The sequence below is a fragment of the Glandiceps talaboti genome, chromosome 9 (assembly GCF_964340395.1).
Source record: "Glandiceps talaboti chromosome 9, keGlaTala1.1, whole genome shotgun sequence".
Lineage (NCBI taxonomy): Eukaryota > Metazoa > Hemichordata > Enteropneusta > Spengelidae > Glandiceps > Glandiceps talaboti.
In genome coordinates this window covers 6836216-6854030 of record NC_135557.1, presented here as the reverse complement: position 1 = coordinate 6854030, position 17815 = coordinate 6836216, and the positions used below count along the sequence as shown (strand labels likewise).

The window sequence follows — 17815 nt, the reverse complement described above, 5'->3', positions numbered from 1 at the left end:
TTTTGTTAACAACTTTGATGATATTTTCTATGTGAGATTTCCAAGAAAGAGAAGGATCAATAGAAACACCGAGGTAACTTGCAGATGAAACTTGCTCTATCGTCGTACTGCCAACATAAAGATTACCTTCCAAAGTTATATTTCTCTGTGGCGTTTTAATCAACATGAAATTGGTTTTCCCTTCATTAATAGTAAGTTTGTTAGCCATGCACCATCTAATCACATGTTGGAACTCTTCATTGATAGTGTTGAGGTTAAGTTTTGGGGAATACAATGGTCGAAATAAATTTGTATCATCGGCGAAAAGTCTGAAATTGAAATAGTTGGTGGAGTTGCAAATATCATTGATATAAATGAGAAAAAGGGTCGGGCCGAGAATTGATCCCTGAGGCACGCCACACTGGATTTGCTGTGGACTTGAAGATTTCCCGCCAACAATTACGGATTGATGACGTTTATAAAGGTAGCTACGAAACCAGTTTAGCGATTCACCCCTAATCCCATAGATATGTAACTTACGTAATAAAATTTCGTGATTTATGGTGTCAAAAGCTTTCTTGAAATCGATAAATATTCCAAAGGTTGTATTTCCATTGTCCATCGTATTAGTTAATTCTGCGACAATGTCGACAAGGGCCAATTTAGTGCTGTAGCGTTTGCGAAAACCATACTGAATATCTGATAGGATGTTGAATTTGTCTAAATAGGAAACAATTTGCTTATTAACGATAATTTCGAAAATTTTGCTGAAAACGGGTAGTACTGAAATAGGTCTGTAATTCCCAACGTTAAGAGGGGACCCCTTCTTATACAATGGTGTAACTTTTGCAAACTTAAGTGCCTCGGGAAACATTCCTTTGGTAAGTGACATATTAATAATATGCGAAAGGGGACTAGAAATGTGATTAGCTGCATGCTTGGCCAACAAGGGATGGATGAGATCGTAACCAGACGCTTTGTTTGTGTCAAGGGACAGTAATTCTTCTGCAATATCTTCAGCAACAACTGGTCTAAAAAAGAAAGAGTTGTTGTAATTTCCTGTTACGAACTGTTCAAAATCGATATCGGACGATATGTTAGATGCTAAGTTAGGACCAATATTTGTAAAAAAATCACAAAAAGTGTTAGCTATTTTTGTAGGGTCTGTTTCGATCTCATTCCTGTCTGGCAAATGCAACTTATTTGGTGTAGAATTCTTGTTCACATTTCTATTTAAAATGTCATTAATAACTTTCCAGGTTTTGGAAGAATTACCCGCTACAGAAGTGAATTTATTATAGAAATGACGTCTCTTAGCAGCTCTCATGACACGTGTTAAAATGTTTCTGTACGTTTTATAGTATTCTTGTAAAACATTGTTCCTTGGCGACATTGCACATCTGACTGTGCAATATAAAATACTTCCACTGCCGAACACACCAAATCACAAGTGGAAAATATGATGAAAAGTCCTGGAAGACTATGATTGTGAAATTGTACTTTTTTGATGTCTGCCTCCAAGTTCGATCGGTAGTTCAATAGAGAAACTAGTTGGATATGTAAAAAGTTTTTAAAAATAAGTCAGCTAACAAAATAGAAATAATGGGATAATGGAAACCATTCACTCTGTGTCTTTTTGCAATTATTTACTCCGTGATAATTGTACTTTTAATATTTTCATGAAATATCTGAATATATGGTTTTGAATTTATTAATTATTAAGTAATTAATGTAATGATTACGTAGTTCAGTATTTTTATTTTTCCCTTTAAGCATACGTACATTATTATTAGTCAACTTATCAAAATTAGTTGATATCATAATTAGGATATTATCTTCAAGGGATTCTCGTGCTTTATCATATCAGTGTACGTATGTACCATATTATAATTTTGAAACTCGAGTCTTGCATATTTATAAGATGAACAATGCACATTTAGGATTATATATCTGACGGAGGTAGGACATGTGCACCTCATCACCAATGTGTGTGTACCGACACAATTTAAAACATGAAGCATATACTTTTTAAATTATTGCCTCCTTACCGAAAATCTTATATATAGGAATGACTAATTCATATTCGGGTATTAAGTATATAATGATTCAAATGTTCTAAATTCTAGATTGAAATATAGTTTGATAACATATACAGTTTAGATCTGATATCTTGTTTAAGAAAAGAAAATGAACAAAACGTGCCAAAACAGACGTTTTCGTTGGTGGGAATGTAACCTGTTTGTACTATCTGCTATGTCATGTATGTGACATTTAGATAACCTCTCTCTATTCGGTCGTGGGCGTGTTGGCTGGTAACACAAGTGAACGAAGTCAGAAGGCAGAAAACATGGCGTCTATTGAGTCTTACATTACGTTAAGCACAACACAGTTGTTTATTGTGTTTTGGATAACCTTTTTCACGATAGTGTGGATTCTACGTCGTCCACGCAATCTACCTCCTGGACCGACTGGACTTCCTATCATAGGCTGTTTGTTTGCTCTTGGTAGTAAACCGTTCAAGACTTTCCAGAAATGGGGTCAAGTGTATGGAGACGTACTGAGCGTTCGACTAGGAACAGAATTAGTCGTGGTGTTAAACAGTCGTGAAGCTGTGAAGGACTCCCTGGTTAAACAGAGTGCTAAGTTCTCCTCGAGGCCAAGAAACACAAGCATGGCACAATTGACAAAAGGAAAAGGTAATGTGAATAAATGCAAAGTCAATTTACCAGTGTAATCTTCATTATATTTCCACTCATAGTTGTATACATATCATGTTGATATCGTGTAGGCACACAGCCATTGAGGTAACATATGACAAGGTATTTTTGGTTAATATAATGTATGTATTGCGAAATATTATGATGTACGACCTCACTAGGGTATTACTATTTAAGAAAAAATATTTTACAAACGGGGCCAATGTCATCTGCTAACTAAACTAGCAAGAGGTAGATGTAAAATATATATACTCGAGCTGGAATGGCGAGATTTGTAGATACCGTCATATATATCATTTTGATATTTCGATTGACAGCCGTGAAAGGCATGTGAAAAGGAAAATATTCACTACATCGATCCGTATTATGAAAATTTCAAAATATATATGGTCATACTCATATTTTACAACAATACCCTTTTCATACCAAAACTAACATTCACATTCTACAGTTAATCAATGACCTAATTACCAAAATTACAAAACGTCTATATATAATTAAAAAAACTTATTTTTATGTGTACAAAAAGCCCGTCGGTTCTTACGATTCATTCAATTGGTACGGAGTAACCGTATCGATAATAGCTTCATAGTTACATTTGCTAACTTATAAAGTGATGATCTTCAGTATATACGTCATTGATGTTTGCTTTGGTTGGATAGCATTAGATTATCCCAATACACGTTGTACATGTGAAATAAACTTCCATTCCAACCGTAGTAACCATGTTAATTACTGTAACTGTTTGTGTGTCCAGATAAGCAGATGAAAATTATGTATTTTCTTCTCTACCTGAAGGAATACTTGATGCGCCATCTCCAGTTTGGCAAGAAATGCGTAAATATTCACTCAGAAGTCTGCATGCTTACGGAATGGCAAGGAATCTAACAGAGCAACGTATTCACGACGAATGTGGCTTTCTGATGGAACAACTCGATAAACATGTCAACAAACCGATTGATATTCGTCATCTCGTCATGAATGCTGTTTCTAATATCATGTGTGCGATGTTGTTTGGTCACAGGTTTGACTACGATGACAAGGAATTCAAACAACTGCTGGCGTTTATCAACAACGTATCTATAAATCTGAATGCATCAAATGTCTTAACATTCATACCAATGCTGTGGTATTTGCCTTTGCCAATAAATTATAGGCTCACCCATAATTTTGATAAAATTCGTGACTTCATAAACAATAAAATTGAAAAGCACAAGTTAGAATTAAACAATAAAAATGAGGGTGACTGTTTCATAGATTCTTACCTTCTTAATATCAAGGAATACCAAGAAACATCAAGTCCTCAACCCTCATCACTTTCCTTTCTTGAAGATCCTGACCATCTTACAATAAATTGCCTTACCTTCTTCTTCGCCGGAACTGATACAACATCCAATACGTTACTGTGGGCTGTACTTTTCCTTAGTTTACATCCAGATATCCAGGAAAAGTGTGTGCAGGAGATTAATGACGTGATTGGTTTTGATAATGCCCCAACTTTCGCCGATAAATCTAAACTTCCATTCAACGAGGCTACTGCACTTGAAATCCAGCGCATAAAGACAGTAGCACCACTTGGTGTTCCTCATATGACGTCAGAAGCAGCTTCTCTACATGGCTATTCAATCCCAAAGGATACAATGGTTTTGACAAATATTTGGGCCGTCCATATGGATAACATTGAATGGGAGAATCCTGAAGAATTTAACCCTGGTCGGTTTATTGATGACAATGGAAGTGTAATGAAAAGGCAACAGATAATGCCATTTTCTTTGGGTATGTTAGAATACTTGCATTTATTGTTACCAAAGATTATATAATTATTACACTAGTTTGAACTACCCTAACTTTGCAATGAGAGTGGGTACCTCCGTAGCCCCATTTGCTTGTTAAACAAGTAATCAGGCCACTCAAGGAAATATAGACATTTTCATAAACTATGGATTCTGGAGAGTCATTTCAGGGTTTCCTGTGACCTAAGTTACCTGCAAACTGTACTGTTATAATTGTAGGTGACATACAATCATACAACTTGGGTTGAGTGTGGTCTGATTTACTATAACATGAATCATATTCCAGTCATGTTTTCTATGTAATCTCACATTTATTCAGTTTGAAGTCTTTTAATTTTCTGCGATTTATGATTTCTACAGGTACTCGAGAGTGTCTTGGTCTTGAACTTGCTAAGATGGAGATATTTTTATTCCTGACAATGCTACTTCAAAGGTTCAAGTTTATGATACCAGAAGGTGACCATCCATCTACAGAAGGCACTCTTGGAATAGCTCACCTGCCTCAACCATTTAACATCATTATTCGTAAACGTTAATGATTATACATCTTTAAGCGATACACCACCTGATATTCCATGCGATATAGCGGGGGGGGGGGGGGGAGAGAGAGAGAGAGAGAGAGAGAGAGAGAGAGAGAGAGAGAGAGAGAGAGAGAGAGAGAGAGAGAGAGAGAGAGAGAGAGAGAGAGAGAGAGATGTTTGTGTGTGTGTGTGTTAAGTAATAGTTTTTAATGAACTTGTGTACATAATTATATAATGAATATAGAAAGCATTACGTGTACTATTAGTTAAATGTAACGTTCATTATTACTACGTATACGTTTCTACAGTTGCGTTTTATACATGTTAGTACAGTGATATAGCATGTATAAATATGTCTTACTATACCATAAATCGAACTATAAGTAATGTAACTTATATAGACATAAACTAAAACTATTTCAATATGCTGATACAGTTTGGCAGAGGACTTTGATGCAAAAGTAGGATGAAATCTCTTATGGCGAGTTTTCCTCACGTGGCAACACATTCAAATTCATGATTACATCCACATAACAAAGAAACCAATTTCACCCATTTGGGTACCCTGCTACATGCAACAAAACCAGTTAGTTTGTGACTATCTTACAGTGCACTTTAAATTTGCCTAGAGGTTGATGTTCGTGGTACAGATAGTCTTGCAAAAATGTCACGAACAAACTACTGATGAAAGATAAAGAAACTGACGAAGACATTTTGTCTTAAGAAGACACCAGTTGCACATTGTTTAATTCTAGAGCGATACCTGACACTGAATATGAAAGAAATTAGATAATTCACTTTATGATTTTTCTCCATAACATTTCTCAATATAACATATCTCCATAATTTTCAATTCATGGCTACAATTATGGAGATTTAATGACTATATACAATGGCTTGAACCTTTGAAATGAAAAAAAAATGTTTAATTAGATGTTATTCCCCAATAGTTTTCGTTCAACCAAGGAAAATAAGAGTGACCTAATGTACCCGGGAAAAGTAATGTATAGTAAGGTTCTATATTTAGTATGGTTGCACAGTGGGGTCCCATGTCATAATATCGCAGTGCTGCTGCTGTCGAATGGTACTTATCTGTCATCGTCGTTATCACGATTGACGTATCTGATTTTCCTCCTCGTTTTAAATCATGTATTTTTTGTGATATATATTAAACACGGTTTGTTACCGATCTTTCTTTTTGATTATAGATTTAATTAGATAATATTACCCAATAGTTTTTTCTTCTTAAGCCAAAATATGAGTGGCCTAAGTGGCCTTGCCACTTGGATTCGAAGACGAGAATGATGAAAAATACCTGGAAATAATGTCATTATACGAACAGAAGAATAATTTATGAAACATCAGCAGAATTAACGACGTTATACATATATTTTCAGTTCGAGGAGTACAACTTGGCTTGTACATGGAATAATACTTTGTGAATCACTTAATAAATGTATATTTTATCATCTTCATTTTGTGTTCTTTTAAATAGACCTTCATACACAACTGTATTACAAACGTTTTTCTCATTTAATAATTTTGATAAAGCCAATTCTAAGCCCAGAGTATAGCAAGTTACATTTCATTCAGCTTGATAAGTTTTCTGAATAACAGTAATTATTCTAGTAATAATATAATCAAGAACACATTGTTAATTTGTGTGGAAGCTAAAATTCGTGCTACCCCATGAAATGTGTTTGACATTTAATACACTTGTAAAGTCAGTGATTTGACTATTAAATTTTACTCAAACTTCTGTTAGTTCGAGATTTTGAGGACTGGAGGCAATTACCTCTCTGGGCTCATTGAGCATAAATACAGCTAAGACAAAGGCAATTATAAGGTTGGCTGAAGATGTTCTGTGTCTGTCGGAGAAATGGAGTGGTATTTTAAATATTTACAGCCATGGTACGATTACTGCCGAAATGATAAGCGTTGTAATCTGTAATCTTACATTATCATTGTGAGAAAGAACCACATGTTCAGTACATAGTACATAGTCATCCATGTGTTATCGATACGGTTTGATATATGTATGTTAATGTTATGTGGTTACTGGCCGTGAATGACAACATATTCAGCTTTAACACTGAACTTTCTTGCTGCTTGCTGAAAACTCTGTGTATATATTGAGTGACGCAGTGATGAATTTGGTAACTGTCGTTGTGGTTGTATTGCTGCCATGTGTTTTAGCAGTTCAACAACTCGGTAAGCACTTTACAAACATCATTTTGTTTCTGTAAACAATGTGTAAATTTAAGAACACTACCTCATAGCTCAGGGCATGGAGAACTGGCTAACCACTTTCGCATGAACATTACTTAGAATTGGATTAGTCATTCAACAAACCCTGACATGCATATGAGGGAGTCAAAGCGAAACGAGATTACACGAGATTACGTGAACCAACAGACCTAAACGAGGTTGATGTAAGTGTGCATGGCTGTAACGTTTCCTTTTGTATTCGTTTACGTTTTGCTGAATGGGTACCCATATTGTGTATCTATAAGCACAAGAGCCTCAGTTCTTGACATGATATGCATATTAGAACATGTACATGTAGAGATTTAGCATATGGGAACTTCAAGTTGAGGCTGTCAAAGGTGAGATTGTCATAGTATTTCGTCGTAGGTGACACCATACTCTGATTAATATCTAACGTGTGAGGGTGGTACTCAGTTCCCTTCAGATGCAATTAATGCATGTTTTCCACGTTTCTTCGCAGCATCTTTCATTTACCCCCTCCCCCCTTCCATCCACGGTATATACCTAATAAAATGTAAAACACACCATGTGGATAGAGTGAATGATATTTGTGATGGTTTTCATAAGGTCATAGTGTATTTGAATTAGCTGCAACTAGGGGATTTCATTGCCATCAAAAGGGTGATACTATATTCGAAGAAAATTAATATTTTCAATTATTTATAATGAAATAGTGGTGGCGCGATGTTCGAATACATGTATATGAATTGACAGATTTGAATCATTGGTACAAAAATGACATTTTAAAACTGTCTATAAGAGGTTGATTTTATCCTTAAGTTATCTAATAGAAGGCAGGAATCATTATGTACAGTTCCATCTTGAATGGAATTCGGTGTTATGTTGATTTCAGACAGGACAACTAACCACGTCATAGGACTAATTCCTGTTTCATGTTTACATGTTCTTGAAGTTGAGGGCGCTAATTTCCTGGCAATCGAAAACAAATATCTGTTCTGTGTATACGATTACACTCGCACATTTGCATATATGTGATTCAATATACTTCAGGATGGGCAATATTGAGATTATGTCATTGTATTTAACAAAAAGGTTTCAAAAAAATGCTTCAATTGTAGTTAATTCAAAATTTACCTTTTCAAAAATGATAAACAGAAAAGATGAGAGAAAGAGTGCAGTATTTGGTTCTCTCAATGATGTTTGGTTGTAATTTTGTAGGTTTTTATGGAGGAGATCGTAATGGCGTATCAACCAGTGGTATATCATCTGGGGCATGCTTTGCAACACAGTTCCACGTAGCCTACTCCAGTAAGGTTATGGGAGTCGGTATTATGGCTGGTGGTAAGTAATATGTAGGTTTATCCATACCACAACCACTTGTGGCTCATTTGATTGGTAAATTTTGGTATTTTGTACAATAATTTAGTAGATAGGTTTTGAGTATTTTATAACCTTAAAATTTTCTGGTAATTATTATTATATAATATTATTATATAATCTTCATCGTCACCAACATCATCATCATCATCATCATCATCATCATCATCATCATCATTATCATCATCATCACAACCACCACCACCACCACCACCATCATCATCATCATCAGCATCATCATCATCATCATCATCATCATCATCATCATCATCATGTTAAGTTTTGTTTAATACCTAAATAAGGTTGGTCTATCAAGGTTGCTTAAATCATTTTCTTGCATATCTCAAATATCAAAAGATTGAATATCATAATGTAAAAACAAATTGCATTATGCACCTAACCCTCCCTACACACAATGCTATTCATGATAATGGTAGAATTGTTTAGTATATAATGTATTAGTGATTAAAATAACATTTAATGTTGAAATTCTCTCTTCTGTCTCTATCTCTCTCACTGTCTGTCTCTGTCTGTATGTCTCTCGCTCCTCTGTCTGTCTGTCTGTCTGACTGTCTGTCTGTCTATCTGTCTGCCTGCCTGTCTGTCTGTCTGTCTGTCTGTGCCCCCACCCTCCTCTTTCACTCCCGCCAACATCTTCAGTGCCATATTATTGTGCCGAGGCAAGTGCCATAACAAGTTTACAGTGTATGTCAACCCCATTGAGTATCGATGTGAATTACCTGGTCCAAGTAACAAAGAATACAGCTGAGAATACCAATTCAGTTGATCCCGTATCCAACATGGCTGGTGATAGAGTCTTTGTATTTGGAGGCACATTGGACACTGTAGTGGCACAAGGTAAGTTCCAGTTCCGAAGTTTACATATCGAAATCAAAGTAAGATTTTTATTCCACTGTTTATTAGTATCAGAAAGAATAATGAAATGTCATGGCGATAGAACATCACTTAAGTTACAGCTTTGGATAATTTGGAAGCTAGAGGATAGCATTGGACATGGTAATATCATATCATGCAGTGTGATTTATGATTTAAACTGGGAAAATGATGATTACTGGGGTGTGTTGGGTCGATGGGCGGAGATAATGGGAACTCGCTATTGTTAACTCTACAGCCAATCTATTTGTCTAGAATCCTGGCATGGAGTTGTAGACGTGTCTGGTGCAAGTGTTTCAATGTGAATTTAATTCTAAATTTGGAAGTAGGTTTGAATACATGACTTGGAGACTATCACTGTTCTTGTTTGATAGTGTCTTTATTACTTTTATTTCAACAGGTTCGGTTCGAAAAGTAGAAGATTATTATGCGGCTTTTGACGCTAATATTCAAACTAAGTATAATTTAAATGCTGAACACTGCACGGTAAGCCAACAAATTATCATATTTAGATTGAATTCAAAGTTATATGTTGGTAACATGATACTAAAACTATAGCTACCATCTGTAACTTTGCGATACTACTGTTCATGTCACTCGTTGATCTTATCTACTTATTCAAATGGCACATGAATTTGAATACTTAACATAAGGACAAAACCTTTGTGGTATGTCTTCTTTGTCTTTAATTAGTAATGTATTTAGAAGAGTACTGACCCCCAAAATACATGAAACATAAGCAAAGTCACTTATATGTAAACAAATACATCTGATAACAAATATTGTGATATTTTAAATTCATATACGTGGGCTGGATTGCAGGTGGTTGTAGGTGTCTAAATTTTGAACATTTAAAACACAAATAAAATGACACCACAGCTCAGGTGCTCTGAACAATGAGGACATAGGGTGGTCACCCTATTAGATAGCGGGTACACGTATACGGCGCCTCTGGCAGCCTTTGAGACGATTCAATTATCCATCGTTTTCTTTTTGGGTTCTCCCTTTTGTTGTTCAGCCCCTCCACATACTTTCAAGAGGAGGTCATCAAAGCTTTTTCAAACTTCTCCTTCACAGCCAACCCAATCTTATGGTAATGCATGTTCCTACCTGGGCACTCCCTACATCAATAGCTGTAACTATGATGCAGCATACGAGATTTTGAACCACATGTATGGAGGTGTAACGGTAAGTTGACAACTTTGATTTGTAAATAATATTTAATGTTTACAATGTGTGGTTTAGTCTACAGATGGGGACATACAAACACTGCCAGACAGCCATACAGACAGACAGACAGACAGACAGACAGACAGACAGACAGACAGCCAGTCAGCCAGCCAGCCAGCCAGACAGACAGACAGACAGACAGACAGACAGACAGACAGACAGACAGACAGACAGACAGACAGACAGACAGACAGATACTTGGACATACATACGGAGTTATCTACATATAGATGCATGGAGACAGACAGACAGACAGACAGACAGACAGACAGACAGACAGACAGACAGACAGACAGACAGACTTATTATGACACGTTATTCATGTTCGAATTAAACGATTTGTAAATTAAATGTGGTTTATTTCTTGCATAATCAGAGACCAATTGGACCAGTACCTCTGTTTGGAGATGTGAGTATACCTACCTCATTTGCTGGAAATGTGTAAATAAGCAAATACAAAGTTAACTTAATTTCTGACAACAACATATACTCTTCTATTTTTTGTATTCTTAGTATTTCTTTTCACCTCTTTTTTCTTCAGTTTTATGAATTTGATCAAACCGAATTCTTCTACACTTCTCATCCTTCGCAATCCAGTATGGATACATCAGGATACGTTTACGTCCCCTCTGGTTGTGACAGAAGATTCAGTGGTTTGTTCTTTTTGTTTAGTTTATCTCATTTTATAGTGTAACCTAAGGCATGACTTTGTCTTTGCATTAATATATATATATATATATATATATATATATATATATATATATATATATATATATATATATATACATATATATATATTAATGATTTCCACATGGAAAAGCTATAATTCTGATTGAGTTAGCCACATCCCCAAAAAGTCATTACCAGAATAACAATCTTAGTTAGTTAGTTTGTTAGTTAGTTAGTCAATTAGTTAGTTAGTTAGTTAATTAGTTAGTTAGTTAGTTAGTTAGTTAGTTAGTTAGTTAGTTAGTTAGTTAGTTAGTCAGTTAGTCAGTTAGTCAGTCAGTCAGTCAGTCAGTCAGTCAGTTAGTTAGTTAGTTAGTTAGTTAGTTAGATAGTAAGTCAGTCAGTTAGTTAGTTAGTTAGTTGAGGCGATGGTCATCCAATGTTGAGTGAAGCGCTCCTCCACAAATTACTATTCTCGTCTGTCTTATGCCATTCGAAATCTACTCCATGTTGCCGTATTCATTGTGTATGTATATGCGGTTATTTCGTCTCTCCATCTCATTTTTTGTTTTCCTCTTCTTCTTTTCCCTGTCCTTGGTTGCCATGTTCTATGAGCCTCTTGGTCCTCTGTCCTGCCCATCTCCATTTCATTTCTTTGATCTTCTCTATGATATCACTGACTTTAAATTTGTCAATATGGTAAATTTGCATAATTACATGTAAATTATTACACTTCATATGTTGTGGTAAAACCTCCCATGTTCATTATAGTTCCATCTGTTCACTTACATAATGACTTCATTTTAATAAACTCTCTCCATTGCTACAAGTCAGCTTACTAGATGAATATCTCAAGCCTATTATTTGTGAAACGTTTTCCTTCCCACATTTAGGTTGTAAAGTCCACATTTCGCTGCATGGATGCAATCAAGGAAAGTAAGTAACGTTCTCAATCTTAGTTAACGTTAAAAATCTCGTTGTTACTCAAAAGATTATGAGGGCTTTCTTTCCTTAGTGTTGAATGAATGAATGAATGAATGAATGAATGAATGAATGAATGAAATTATTTCATTTATTAAAAATAAACCACACTTTCAAAGAACATACATATATGATGAAAAGTACAAAATGAATACGATCCATCCATTAGAGACACGTTTTTCTCTTTCTGAAAATGAAAAGATCATTAATAGTTAAACACTTTCTAATCATTTTCTACTAAAATGAAAGCTATTAAACCTAAGGTGATTTGACGTTAGTGAACTGCTTATTAAAATTAGATAAAGTTTAGTCATTTCTACTGTATGTATCAAAGTGACTAAAAACTAACTACTACATACTACTACATACTACTACATACTGGCTTTGTATCCATAGCACTACATACTGGCTTTGTATTCATAGCACTAAACACTACTATATACTGGCTTTGTATTCATAGCACTACATACTACTACATACTGGATTTGTATTCATAGCACTACATACTACTACATACTGGCTTTGTATTCATAGCACTAAATACTACTATATACTGACTTTGTATTCATAGCACTACATACTACTACATACTAGCTTTGTATTCATAGCACTACATACTACTACATACTAGCTTTGTATTCATAGCACTACATACTACTACATACTTGCTTTGTATTCATAGCACTACATACTACTACATACTAGCTTTGTATTCATAGCACTACATACTACTACATACTTGCTTTGTATTCATAGCACTACATACTACTACATACTAGCTTTGTATTCATAGCACTACATACTACTACATACTAGCTTTGTATTCATAGCACTAGATACTACTACATACTGACTTTGTATTCATAGCACTACATACTACTACATACTGGCTTTGTATTCATAGCACTACATACTACTACACACTGGCTTTGTATTCATAGCACTACATACTACTGTATACTGGCTATGTATTCATAGCACTACATACTACTACATACTGGCTTTGTATTCATAGCACTAAATACTACTATATACTGGCTTTGTATTCATAGCACTACATACTACTACATACTGGCTTTGTATCATAGCACTACATACTACTACATACTAGCTTTGTATTCATAGCACTACATACTACTACATACTTGCTTTGTATTCATAGCACTACATACTACTACATACTGACTTTGTATTCATAGCACTACATACTACTACATACTGGCTTTGTATTCATAGCACTACATACTACTGTATACTGACTTTGTATTCATAGCACTACATACTACTACATACTGGCTTTGTATTCATAGCACTACATACTACTGTATACTGGCTTTGTATTCATAGCACTAGATACTACTACATACTGGCTTTGTATTCATAGCACTACATACTACTACACACTGGCTTTGTATTCATAGCACTACATACTACTGTATACTGGCTTTGTATTCATAGCACTACATACTACTACATACTGGCTTTGCATTCATAGTGCGACATACTACTACATACTGGGTTTGTATTCATAGCCCTACATACTACTACATACTGGCTTTGTATTCATAGCACTACATGGTCAAACTATGTTTTTTTCCAGACATGCGCTTGGGGATGAGTACGCAAGATTCACTGGCTACAACGAAGTTGCGGAGTTGAATGACATCATTATTATCTACCCCCAAGCTATTAGTTCTATCGCACTTGGCAACCCTCAAGGTTGCTGGGATTGGTAAGTAACAAACCGAGTACTTGGTACGTAATAGTATAAACTATATACAAAAGTAGTTCAATGGATTTCACTTGGTAAGTTTCTGCATAGGCCATGTGATAAACGGCATGGATCACGTGATGGACATGATAGGTTACGTGTTTGACGTTTTCATTACTCCATATTTCCATCAAGAGTCATGAATATTCAGTGTGAATAATCAAAAGTCTGATGTGAAATTAATCATAACATGACTAAAAAAAATATATTTTTAATAGAGCGGTGCTCCCCGTTATGAGTCACGTGATAGTTGGTATAGTCCACGAAGCAGACAGTGTGGCCAATGTGATGGTCGATGTGGGGCTGTGTGATCGGGCCAATGCGTTATGGGCCAAGTAATCACATGTACAGGTTATGGTGCATATAGAGGACGCTGTTGGCCAGGTGATGGATATTTATTGGCCATGTTATATATACCACACTCGGCAAAATGTTACTATATGTTAATGTATCAATTCTATATTTTTCATAATTTTTATTCTGATTTGAATTTGTTTTCTCTGCAGGTGGGGTTACACTGGTGTCCAATACGGTACGTGTTCCTATGGGTATAAGGTCATTGCATCGCATATTGTCATTTACAGCACTTGCATTCTGATCTTATATTACAAGGACACGCAAAAATAATTACATGGGCAAATATTTTGATAAAAATGCAAACAATGAACGTGTTGATTAAAATGACAATAGCAACAAGTTTGTCAGCAACTGAAATACAGGGCAAACTATCCATAGCAACAGCAACAGCAACAGCAAACATGGTGATGAAATTCTAACTATAGCAATAGAAACAACAATGAAGATGACATACCAAACAACATGGTGACAACAACGTAGCCCAAATTAATGGATGCAATATTGCGATATTTTGATAAAATTAAATGGTTAGAATTTTTCTCGTAAAATGACAGCAGATGAGGAAGGAATCTCTACTGCTAAACTTATCTCCACATCGTTTCTGTACTGTGGTATGTTTATTAATTACGTGTTCTGTTTCTTGATATTCAGCTTCCAACTTGGCAGCCCAAATGATCGCTGTGGATCGTATTCTGGAACGTGTGCTAGGCTAAATCGGATTACTCAGCTCACAAATATCCAAAGATTATCAACTTAGCACTGGTATAACGAGAAAAATTTATACATGTGTAGAAATGTGCCTTGGAAGAATAATGACTTAATTGATTATTCTGATGTTTTGCAGTACATATAATTATGGGACACACGTTCTCAATGAGACGTTGTTCTTTACCTTGACCCATGTTATGTGTCCTTTGCATATATATATAAAATGAAATATTAAACACAGTTACTTTTAGATTGAGAACTGTCTGTGTGTAGCGTTTTTATCACTTTAATGGGTGATACCACTTTACAAAGGTAACACCAATCCAGGGAATAAAACCATGTACGTAAATTGTGGGGTTCTGGAGAGTAATTTCATGATTTATTAAACATAACATAAATTTCACAAAATTGCCAAGAAACACCAATTTTGAAATTTTAAGCGGTGGTTCACCCGCCCACCCACCGACCCAAAAGACAAAAAAAAAGAAACAACACACACACACACACACACACACACACACACACACACACACTCACACACACACACACACACACACACACACACACACACATATATATATATATATATATATATAAATATATATACCAAAACTTATCTATCATTTTTTTTGTTTTTATGACCAATTTCAAATTTTAAAAGTTTTGATGTTTCCATTTTGTTCTTTTTTTCTGAATCCTACAAAAAATTCATGCGTCCTTTATTTTAATCGAACGACACTTGTAAATATGTAGCTGTGTACAGATGGATAAATATAGGTCTTTTCACACGGTATATCTTGTACAATCACGTCAAATTATTTATCTTTTGTCCTGCATTCAGTGACAAATCAATCACCGTGCACCATATCTAAGCCACGCCCAGGTCGAGTAAGCAGCGACACTCATATATTATTTTAATAAACAAAATACTGAAAATGTAAAGATACTGATTCGAGACCAATTGCTGAAAACAGAGAAGTTTCCAATATGGCGTCTCCAGGGATTGCAATATTCGTGTTCATACTTGTAGTGTCGAAGTCTGCGTCAGTTGATCCACTAAGTAAGTCTTCATCTAATGTTTCCATCGGACAAGTTTTTATTTTGTATGTAGCAATATTTATATGATACATTATACCTATTAGAATTCAATATTGGGGTGAGATTGTGAGCAAGCTGTTCGGAGAAGATAATTTTGACGACATTAAACACCTGCAAGCTAGAGCAACAGCCTTTACTCCGATTTCATAATTGTTTCTATCGTCTTGACATGATATATTCTGGCTTGAATATAACAAAATAGTAAGTACGAGGGACAGATAGAGACAGACGGAGATAAAGGGAGAAGCAGGGGAAAAGTCAGAGAGACAGGCAGGCATACCTACCTACCTTAGTACCTCCCTACCTATATGCATGCGTGAATGCATGCATGCATGCATGCATGCATACATACATACATACATACATACAAACAGACAGACAGACAGACAGACAGAGATAACAAACAAACGTACATACATACATACATACATACATACATACATACATACATACATACATACATACATGTACATACATACATACATACATACATACATACATACATATACATACATACATACATACATACATACATACATACATACATACATACATACATACATACATACCGCACGTACGTACGTGCGTGCGTGTACGTGATGGTGGGCGGGTGGGCGGACGGGTGGACGGACGGTTACGACAGACAGACAGACAGACAGACAGACAGACAGACAGACAGACAGACAGACAGATATATTCAAACCGTATTCACTTTCTTCGCCCTTAGAGGGTTATAATGCTAACCCCAACATGGTGTCTGTCAGTGGTCTGGGATCTGGTGGTTACATGGCTGTTCAAGTTCAAGTTGCCTATTCGGCTGATATTATGGGATGTGGAACTCTAGCAGCAGGTAAACATTGCGTGTACACGTATGTGCATGTGCAATTTTTTTTTAATATTCTGGTGTCTGCATGTGTGGATGGTTAAAGATAGGTGTGCATGTATAGATGGGTACACATATATGTCTGCTCAAATTTGTTAACACATCTAGATCAATTCGGGTAAATATCTCTGTATTTCTGTAAAATACACGATATTTATTAAAGTGAGCGCTGGTCGAATGTTAGGCCGACATGCTCAGTGTTCGAACGAATAGTCGATGAAATCAACGATTTTTACACATGCTGTAATGTTTTGGCGGCCGTCGGCTGACAATCGCCAAAAGGTTTGTAAGAGCTCTTGCCATTCTGTAGGCAATAATTGGTGATATTGCCTGGTTATATTGGTTTTATTGTTTAACCACTTCCTGCTCTAGGACCATACCATTGTGCTAAAGGGAGTACCATTAGAGCACTAAATGCATGTGCTGATTCACCCCAAGACATTGATGTACCTGACCTAATCGCCCACACCTACTCAATGGAAAGTTCTGGAGACATTGATCCCGTGTCAAATCTGGCTGACGACAGAGTGTATCTGTTCAGTGGAAAGTTAGATACTACAGTGGTACAAGGTAAAATATACTTTAAAACTTGAAGAATTTAATTCAGA

At 35.7% G+C, this 17815-nt stretch overlaps 3 protein-coding genes across 3 annotated transcripts in view; all 3 read left to right on the top strand.

Annotated features, from left to right (window-relative positions):
- The first annotated feature begins 2326 nt into the window (after positions 1–2326).
- LOC144440469 (cytochrome P450 2U1-like) lies at positions 2327–5025 on the top strand. The gene is made up of 3 exons (XM_078129837.1): positions 2327–2675; positions 3495–4472; positions 4850–5025. Exons 1-3 carry the CDS (start codon positions 2327–2329, stop codon positions 5023–5025), a joined length of 1503 nt encoding a protein of 500 aa, XP_077985963.1.
- A 2132-nt stretch (positions 5026–7157) lies between these two features.
- Positions 7158–15231, top strand: LOC144440468 (poly(3-hydroxybutyrate) depolymerase-like). The gene is made up of 10 exons (XM_078129836.1): positions 7158–7221; positions 8458–8580; positions 9367–9474; positions 9911–9996; positions 10588–10698; positions 11282–11393; positions 12303–12345; positions 13991–14122; positions 14668–14693; positions 15170–15231. Exons 1-10 carry the CDS (start codon positions 7158–7160, stop codon positions 15229–15231), a joined length of 867 nt encoding a protein of 288 aa, XP_077985962.1.
- Positions 15232–16167: 936 nt separating this feature from the next.
- The window catches only part of LOC144440467 (poly(3-hydroxybutyrate) depolymerase-like), a 7504-nt gene continuing 5856 nt past the window's right edge, over positions 16168–17815 (top strand). Inside the window, exons 1-3 of the mRNA XM_078129835.1 lie at positions 16168–16286; positions 17052–17174; positions 17580–17777. Of these exons, the coding sequence (XP_077985961.1) occupies positions 16214–16286; positions 17052–17174; positions 17580–17777 (394 nt within the window). The 5' untranslated portion in view covers positions 16168–16213. The remainder of the gene's footprint in view (positions 16287–17051; positions 17175–17579; positions 17778–17815) is intronic.